At 47.8% G+C, this 9,524-nt stretch overlaps 1 protein-coding gene across 2 annotated transcripts in view; it reads left to right on the top strand.

The window, feature by feature from the left end:
* The first annotated feature begins 1,275 nt into the window (after positions 1–1,275).
* The window catches only part of NR3C1 (nuclear receptor subfamily 3 group C member 1), a 74,374-nt gene continuing 66,125 nt past the window's right edge, over positions 1,276–9,524 (top strand). Inside the window, exons 1-2 of one of the 2 annotated variants that reach the window (XM_049830001.1) lie at positions 1,276–1,504; positions 3,952–5,140. In XM_049830001.1, the coding sequence (XP_049685958.1) occupies positions 3,966–5,140 (1,175 nt within the window). In that variant the 5' untranslated portion in view covers positions 1,276–1,504; positions 3,952–3,965. Of the gene's footprint in view, positions 1,505–2,557; positions 2,807–3,951; positions 5,141–9,524 lie in introns of those variants that run through there. The other variant, XM_049830002.1, reaches the window with a different exon arrangement.

Genomic DNA, 9,524 nt, shown 5'->3' with positions numbered 1-9,524 from the left:
AAAAAATGCCCAAATCTCTTAATTTCTCAGTGAAATGCTACCGTAATTCGTGGAGTTTAGCCCTGTTCCTCAGTGAAAACACCTAGGCTTCCAGCGCTTGCCAGGGGACCAACGTGTGTCTCTCTCCCCCTGCCTCCTCGGTGCCTCTTCTCGTTCCCTCAGCTATTTTGAGTTTTTTTGGTGGGTTTTTTTGTCTCTTTTCACGGATTTGCCCCCAGGCCCTCCATCCCAGCTTCCACCCGCCCCTAGAGCTGTCCAGCAAGCTCCACGGTGGCTTCCCCACGACTTTTTGCCTCTCTCCAGCGCTGACACCCCCCCCCCAACTCCCCGCAACTTCGCTTCGCGGAGAGGCACTGCCCACGGGGAAGCGGGCTGCCCCCGGGAGGGGAGCGGGGCCCACGCGTGGCGGCTCGTCCCTTCCACTGGTGGCGGGGACAGCCCGGGCAGCCCTCACGGCACAGGTGGAAGGTGTCCGCTGGCCGGGCCGGGGGCGAGAGCCGCGGGGAAGGCGCCGAGGCCCGGGGAGGGCGGCCCCGCCGCCTCAGAGCTGCCGCCCGGGGCGCTCCCCCCCCCCGCCTTCGGTTGGAAGTTGAGGAAGTGAAAGAGGAAAGAAACGGGGCGGCCTCGCGGCTTCCTCGGCGCGGTCACCCCGGGCTGTCGCCCGCCGGCTCCCCGCGCCCCCTCCACGGCACCGGGGGCGTCTGTGTGTGTGTGTGTGTGTGGTGGGGGGGACACACACGGACTGTCGCGGCCGCGGGGAGGAGGCGAGAGCCGCCTGACAGGAGAAGCGACGGGCGGCCCCTCCGCGCAGGCTGCAGTTGCCCGCCTCAGCCAACAGGTTGCACCGTTCCCCCTCCCTTGAGCCCGGCGGGCGCTGCCCGGCGGAGCCGAACGAGGGGCGGCAGGCACCGGCGGGCTGCGCTGTGTCGCGCCGTGGCGTGCCGGGCTGGGGCTGAGGCGTGTGGCGGGGCGAGGAGCGGCGGGAGCGGGCGCCCTGCTGCCGCCCCTCTCCGTGCCGGCTGTCTCCACTCCCTCTCCACGTCGGGGAGGCGGGAGGAGAGAGGGAGGGAGGGAGGGAGAGAGAGAGGGAGGGAGGGGGAGGAGGCCGCCGCCGCCGTCCTCCATTTTGTGGCGGGGGCAGAACACCGCCGAGCGCGGCGCTGCCCGGCGGAGGGAAGGCAAGAGCGGGGGGGGGGGGGGGGGAGGGGGGACGAAGTCCACGGAGGCAATTAGCGCCAATTAACGGAGAGGGCGCCGCAGTGGTGGTGGCGGCAGCGGGCGGGGACGGGACTAGGTCAGGGTCTCGGGTCGGCGGGAGAAGGAGGAGGAGCAGCGGCGGGGGGAGCGGTGCTGGCCGCCGCCGCCGCAGCCCCCGTGAGGGGCGGCTGTTGACTTCCTCCCGCCCGCTCCCTCGCCCCTTGCAGCCGGCTGCCGTCCTCCCCCCGCCGCGGGGCGCGATGGCAGTTAGCGGCTGAAGGAGCCCCAGCGCCCCCCCCTGGACGAGGTAAGGGAGGTGGGGGTCCCGCGGGGGGCAGGGGGCCGAGCCGTTCTGCGGGACTTCGCCCCGGCAAGTTCCCCCGGGGGGGGGAGGGGGGGGGGGGGGGGAGAAGGCGGTGGCCCCGCAGGAATGCCCTGAGCGCTTCGGTGTGTGTGTGGGGGGGTTAGAACCGAGCCGCCCCCGGAAGGATCCCGGGGGTGGGACGGGACGGTCGGGGGGCACGGCGGTGCCCGGTGCTGCGCGGCGTCCCCCCTCCCCGAGGTGGGCGCCCAGGGTGGCGGCGGGGTCCGCGGCCGGGGGAGGCAGGGACCCCCAGTCCCCCCCCCACCCCGAGCCGCGGGGCGTCCGCCGCCGGCCCCGTCAGCCTGCCCGCCCCTGCCCTTCGTCCGCCCCTCGGGCGGCCGGGCTGTTGGTCGGTTGTTGTTCTGGGGGAAAGCGGCGCGGGGTCCGCTCGGCCGGGGAGGAGGGGGGGGGTGTTGGGGGGGTGAGGAGGGGGAGCCGAGCCCGGAGTGCAGCCTTGCAGCCATGGGCTGGTCTTATTTTGCAGAAGTGGGTGTGCCAGGGAGACAGCTCAACAGGTCTCGACACATTTCTCTGAAAACTATACTTTGCGAAGGAGAATTTATTGTAATCCGGCCGTTTTTAAGCATTCGCAGCTTTTTCCTCCTTTGGGCAGGCTCTCGCATCTGATTTTTGACGCGTTTCCTACGCTGGATGGGCCGCTGCTTTTTTTGGAAATTTTTTGGGGGAAATTGTCAAATGGAATAACGACATTTTTCCTCCCCTTCACGTAAAAAAAAAAAACAAACAACCCAAAAAACCCCGGCGAAACTGGAGGTAGATAGTTACAAGTTTTTTTTCCAGTCGCTGTTGCCGTGTCCTCCTTAAACGGCCTTCCAGTGCCATTTGCAATCCGTGAGATTTCGGGGGGGGGCTGCCCCATTCCTGTTCGGCGCTGCGTGCTGTGGTCCCGGTTGGCAGGCGGGAGCGTGGCTCCCCGGGTGTGACCCTGGAGACCTTGCACCTCGGCGAGCACGGGTAAGGGACCCTCTGCTTGGGCACAGGGAACGGCTGTACGCAATGGTGTTGAAGGACCGAGAAGGGTTTTCGCGTTGAGATTCTCCCACTCTGGACGCTTTCACCCAGCTGAAGCTTGCTGGGGCCACCTTAAAATTTTTACACGTGGGGACTTTTTGTTGATCTCAGTTTTAACTTTGGCATACAGAAGGCAGCAGCGTTCATCGGCAGCCGGGAGAAAATGGGCGGCAGAGACGGCGGGTTTATAATTAAGACGACCATAAACTTGTTGTGAGCACTCTTGGGTCGCTCGGTTTAATGGATATTTCTGTGGCCAGGCTTTAACTTGGGTATTGCCTCCTCTTACGGGTTGGGGGGGGGAGTGCGAGCTGATCGCTGTTGGCTGTTTGCTGTTAGTGTTAGGCCGTAGGCAAACAGTATAGAAAGCTTGCCTAAGAATTTACCGTTACTCTCTAAATATTTATGCTCTGTGCTGAAAATAAGTTTCATCTGTTTGTATTTACTACATTTAGGAGATTTGTTTTCAGTGATAGATGTGTTTGCAGAATAGCTGTGAGCTGTTAAGGTGTTTGAAGCTAATAAAAACTACTTTATTTTTAGTTAGCTCTTATTTATAAATTTGAGATCTATTTAAGGAATTGTGTTGAGTTTATTTCGAGATTCACGAGTTGCATTTTAAGCTGAACCTATGCAAAGATAGCAAACTTTCTGTTTTGTGGTGAGGAGGTTGTCTAACTCCTGGACAATAACAAGCCGCTTAGATTTTGTCTGGCTGGTAGGTACCGCCTTTGAGAGCTGGCTCGGGAGGCTTCGGTACCTGTTGTGGGTGATGCATCCGAACCTGCAGAGAGAGAGGGAACTGACTCGGGAAAGGTGATCAATGTCCTTCCCCGCCCTGCTCAAGATGTAATTAAATACCAGGGAAAGTTACCTTCCAAAATTTGTAAATCGGATACTTTAACAATTCTTATGCTTCCTTACTTGCTAGGATGGGTAACAGAGCTAGAGAGTGTGTTCAGAAAGGTGTCTTGTGCTGTAGTCTGATTCTTAGTTGCATGCAGGCAGACTTACCCCTTCACCCAGGTTTAGCAAAGCTTTAAAAAATACACTTTCTTGTTACCAGTCAGAAATTAAAAAAAAAAAAAAAAAAAAAACAAAAAAAACCCCCAAACAAACCAAAAAACAACCCCCCCCAAAAACCCCAAACCAAAAAAACCCAAACAAACAAAAAACCAAAAACAAAACCAGTGGGTTTGAGAAGGATGTCATGTCAGTTCATAGCTTGATTTGCTGTGCTTTCATTCTCAGGGCAGCTAAACCAGGTTCGCCAGGCTAATGATTTAGACTTTATTTTTTAAGCTGTTATTAAAATATCCTTGCCGTGTTAACTTTGAATGCTTCTGATCTTTTTATAGCTAATGTTACAGTAATGGATTCCAAAGAATTGCTTAACTCGTCGGATCAAGACGAAACACGGAAAAATGCGCTCATCAGTACCAAAGGAGGGATTGTGATGGACTTTCATCCACCCTTCAGGGGTGGAGCTACTGTACAAGCCCCTGTGTCTACATCTCCTCTCCCTGTGTCTTCTCAGTCAGATTCCAATCAGCAACCTGCTTTGGCTGACTTTTCAAAAGGATTAGTAAACAATGTGCCTCAGCCAGATCTTTCCAAGGCAGTATCGCTCTCGATGGGCCTGTACATGGGAGAAACAGATGCAAAAGTGATGGGAAATGACCTTGGATTTTCACAGCAGGGCCAAATCGGCATCACTTCTGGAGAAACAGACTTCAGGCTCCTGGAAGAAAGTATTGCAAGCTTGAACAAGTCCTCGAGCCTGGCTGAGGACGCAAAGGGAGCAATATCTTCTGAGGTGCCACTGGAGCCGGATTTCCCAGGCATGGCTGGCCGCAATGTCCCTTTAGAGTCAGGAACTGCAGTCCAAAGCCAGGTTGGCTCGAATGGTGGCAACTTGAAGTTATTCTCTGAAGACCAAAGCACCCTGGATATTCTCCAGGATTTAGAATTGCCGCCGGTGTCGCCTGGCAGAGAGCCCAATGGGAGCCCGTGGAGGCTTGACCCGTTGCTAGATGACGGTGGCTTGCTGTCCCCTATATCTGCAGATGATTCATTTCTCCTGGAAGGAAATCTTGGTGAAGACTGCAAGCCTCCTATTTTATCTGACACTAAACCTAAAATTAATGACCGTGGTGACCTTTTACCCAGTTCCAAAATGCCAATGCCTCAAGTGAAAACAGAGAAGGAAGACTTCATTGAACTCTGTACTCCTGGGATAAAGCAAGAAAACATGGGCCCAATTTATTGTCAGGCAAAGTTCTCTGGGTCTAATCTGCTGGGTACTAAAGTCTCTGCCATATCTATCCATGGTGTCAGTACCTCTGGGGGACAAATGTATCACTATGATTTAAATACTGCATCGCTCTCTCAGCAGCAGGATCAGAAACCAATTTTTAATATCATTCCATCTCTTCCTGCCGGTTCAGAAAATTGGAATAGGTGCCAGGGATCAGGGGATGAGACGTTGGCTCCTTTGGGAACGCTCAACCTTTCTGGCAGACCTGCTTTCTCTAATGGCTATTCAAGGTAATTAGTTTTTGTTGCTCTTTATTAAAATACTACAAGTATGTTTAGCACAACTGCATGCATACTGGTTTGTTTGTTTTTGTTTTTTGGGGTTTTTTTTTTTCATTTTGAAGTCAGTCATCCCTTTTTCATTTGTTATGTATGGGTGCCTGATCAGACATCACTGGTGTATATTTATTCCATAGTACGATAGTAGCTTTAACCAAGTACTCAACTATTATTATTAAGGGAAGAAAAGAAGAGGGGAGCTGGCATGCTTTAAAAAAAGAAACAAATGGATAACAATAAAAATTCTAAAATACAACCTAGAGGGAAAATTGAGTATGTGGTAGAAGGATCCGCACACAAGGCAGTATAGAAGGAAGGCAGTATAGAAGGAAGTATTTAAGCATATACAAAGCTACGTCATTCTCAAGGGTTAGAGGATCAATCACTGTGGGGGTTTTTTTCTTCCTAGTTTTACTTAAATGTTATGTACAAAAATAACTTGGTTGCTGGGTAAATTTCTAGAATTACATTTAAGCTGAACTAGAGTTTTAGCTTTGCTTGGTATTGCATTTACCTTACATGGACAAGGAGATTCAGAGTAGGAAATACTCAGCAGTTTGTTTAATAACTGGATTTAAAGAGATAAGAATGTTTGCAGTAAGATTTAAACGTACCTGGAATTTAGCTCTTAAATAGAACTGCGGGAGGTCTTGCTTATAGGTGGTTTTTTGAAAGCAGGGTATTTTAGGGGAGCTGGTTAGTACGTATTTGAAGTGACTTTGTAGTAGTGTTTCCTACAAGTAATTTGATGGTGCAGATATTCGAGTAAAACATGTTTCCTCTGCCCTTCAGGAGTAAGTGCAATGGTGGCAGCTATCTCAATGGGTAGCTGTGTACATCTCCTCTCACAGCTGGGGACGGGTTCTGGTTTCAGTATGAACACCTAGTTGTATATTTTCCTTAGCTGTTCTTTGTTTAACATATACTTGCACAAACACAGTGTTTGGTCTCAATGGAGGAAGAGATTTTTGCTGTGTTTCTGTGGAGTCTTAGTTAGAAAATGGTTCTTCAAGTCCATATATGTAAAACCAGTGATTGTAGGCTTTTAATGAAGTATCTGTTTTAACTTTCCTTTTTATTTCCCTGCTGACAATTGATCCCCAGAGCCTTAGCTGCCAGTCCTGGGGCTCTCCCTGCATGTTATTTGCTCCTTTTGCCACAGTTGGAATGAGGTGTGTGAGGATTTCTTCTTTGTTTCAGGAAGACAACTTTTAACTTTCTTTTATTCTAGATTTCTTTCATAGTTTTTGATTTTTGTAGTGAAGATGTGGGGTTTTTTTCTTTGAAGTGTTTAAAGCAATTTGTAACATAAGGAATCTAGAAAGGAAAATTGGAATTTGTGGATAAATTCCACTTTGATACGTAAATATTGAATGTGCCTTATCGTTTATTTTGACAGAGTAGAAATCCTTTGTGCTAACCTTTTGCATAATCAGTCCAACTTCCATGTTAGTTTGTTTCATGGGGTTTTTTGGGTGTTTTTTTTTATTTTGCTCTCACTATATCTTTAACGGCAATCATCATAAAATCTGTATCAAAGTAAGAAGAACTGTTTCTGAGTTGGAGGTGAATTTCAGTGACTGTTTAAGTAAACAGACTCCTTGTAGATAATGGAAACGTTGCTTTTGAGAATACTTCTGTAAAGGTCATGCATTGTTACTATTTTACAGAACTATTTAGGTAGAACCAAGCGCATTCATAGGTGAATGGTTTACACGTAGATCTTTGTCCAGCTTTTGGGGAATTTCATAAACACTGATTTTAATATATTATGTTTCTGATAATGTTGTGATGAAAAACCCACTCAAGCTAATAATGTGTCCACAATACATCTGATCCTAGAGTAAAAAGGACAGCAGTGCTAAATGTTATCATTGCTTTTATGAAGCAAATTTGAGGAGTGTGTTTGTGTTGGAGCTGAGCAGGCAGCAGTAGGCAGGCGTGCTGGGGAGAGCTGGCAGAAGCGCTCGGCGGAGCTCCTGTTGTAGGTGAGGGAGCATCCTCAGCATCGCAGGAAAAAGTCAGCCTCCACCACCGGATAGTATTAACAACATTGTGCTGCAAGTGTTTATGTTCTTGCTTCCTGCAAGATTGTCTTACGTTTTATTGCTTTCTTTTGCCTTAAGATAATTGAGGGGTTTTTTTACTTAATTTAAGGAATGTATAAAGAATTTTGGGGTGGCTCCTAGTTGAGTTTTGCATAAAAATTCATTATTTCTAGCCTTTATGGAAGCTGTTCTTACTTCCCAAGGATTTTTACACACTAAAACTACAAAGTCCAATTCTAAAAATAACATTGTTTGGGTTTTCTTCCCCACCCTCACCCCCCATAAAATAGAGGCAACTCCATCTTTTTTTTAAAATGTTTGAGATACTAATGAACCCTTGGTTTGAAGCAGGAATTCTCTTTCTTCCTGAACGTTGTCGGTAATATTTGGTCTAAACTGGGTTAGTTTAAGGTGATGCATTGTGGATTTGTTTGTTTAACTTACAGAAGACTTAACAAAATTGGCATTTGTTTTAGAAACAAAGGAAGGACTATCTTGCCAGGTTCCTGTGGTCTTTTTTTTTTTTTTTTTTTTTTTTTTTTTTTTTTTTCTCAGTACTAATTGTGTGAGATGAAGGCTGGGATTTTGAGAATTCAGAATTGCTAAACTTCAGTTTCCAATAGGAAATGTTTCTTGGTGTTGGTAGAATTATTTGACTATTCAGAAAATAATTCTATACTAAATGTATGCAAAGAAAAGCTGCAGTTCTGTCCTGGTGTTCAGGTAGTATTTAATCTGACTGTTTTAATGGAAAGCATGTAATGTCTCTTTATAGACACACAGTCTTGAATTGATGTAATGTAATTTTTGAGTGATTTTGCTTCTAAGGACAGCACAGTGTGCTGTCGTTAATGAGACAAGTGATAATCAGGAGTGAGAAAAATAATCAATTTTCCTATGAACAGTAGGGGATATTCTGAAGATAACAAGCAAAATACGAACTTCAGAAATTTGTTCGGTAAGAATGAATCTGCAATAGTCATTAAATTGCTGTCTGTATCTCAGGGTTGTAGAAGAGTCTGCCAGTGCTTGTGCTGATGCGCAAAGCTTGGAGCTGCAGCTCAGTGTTTCAGCAGCTAATAATCAAAATCTTCTTGAGCAGGAGCAAAACTCCAAAGAGGGCAGGACAGCTTCATTCTGGGGTTGCTTTGGTGAGGTCTCCCATCTGAGCAAGCAAACTGCTGACTGATTGCAGTGGAATGAATAAGGAGAAGGTGGATAGAATAAGAGGGAGGAAAAAAGTAGGCTGAGAAAATTTGCCTTGGATTTTCTTTAGTAGAAGTGAGACAGCATCTGGAAGAAGAGTAAAACAGGCTGAAAGCATTTGGTAAATGCTTCACTGAAGAATTAGAGGGTTTGATGGTGTCTGATGGGATATTATTTGAGATTTATTACACAAGCACCAGTGAAAACTGTTAAGTTTCGAGGAAATTATTTTAGCAACACACGCTCGCAGGACTCTTGCGTGGTATATACATTAAATCCATTGCTCAACTTTTTTATTCCTTTGACTTCCTGGAGATGTGGCTTGTTTTGGGGGGAGTGAAGGACGATGAGAAACAACACAGCGACGCAGGGGTTTCTGTGTGCTTCTTCTCTGAGCCTACAGCCAGAATTTACAAAAACTGGGCCCCACTGGCAGTGTTACGGCTTCTCTTATTACATTTGAAATCATTCCTAGTACTTAAGCTTGTGGGGGATAAGGATCATTAAGGAAGTTTTAAGAAAGGGCAAGAGCTGAGAGAAGCCATGAAAGAGGAGGAGAATCTGGAAGGGGGGAAAAAAGTTTTGCTGGTCGGTTGCAGTCCAAAGCCTTGCTTCCAGGAGAAGTGCCTTTCTGCTGTCACTCTTTAGCTGGGGTTCTTCTTGGGCACGGACGTTTACTAGAAGGAAGGAGGGGGTTGATCTTTTGCTAGAAATGGTAAAGGTCAGTTGTCCATTTGTCTTACTGCATTGTTTCAGCTTGGCTTTTGGCCAAGGCCAGTGGCTTGGCACGGTTGGATATAGTACTTTAAATGTTGTCTGACTCAGCAGTATATAATGTGTGGTACATATGGAAATATGTCTTTTTTCATAATTCTATTTTGATATAAAAACCAGACTTGTTATTTGGAGGGAGTGCTCAGGGTTTCAGTAGTCTATGTTGTGATTTGTCAGCTTAATGTAATACTGTACTTGGGTTTTGAGTCTTGGAAATGCACAACAAAAAATCTAATTGTTTTGGCAGAAAGGGATGAATCGGGGATGTCCTGCAGAATGCGCTATAAGGCGTTATGAAAAGGTAGCTA

This window comes from Accipiter gentilis, chromosome 26, assembly GCF_929443795.1.
Source record: "Accipiter gentilis chromosome 26, bAccGen1.1, whole genome shotgun sequence".
Classification (NCBI taxonomy): Eukaryota; Metazoa; Chordata; class Aves; order Accipitriformes; family Accipitridae; genus Astur; species Astur gentilis.
The sequence above is the reverse complement of the archived record's forward strand: the minus strand, read 5'-3'. Positions and strand labels throughout refer to the sequence as shown.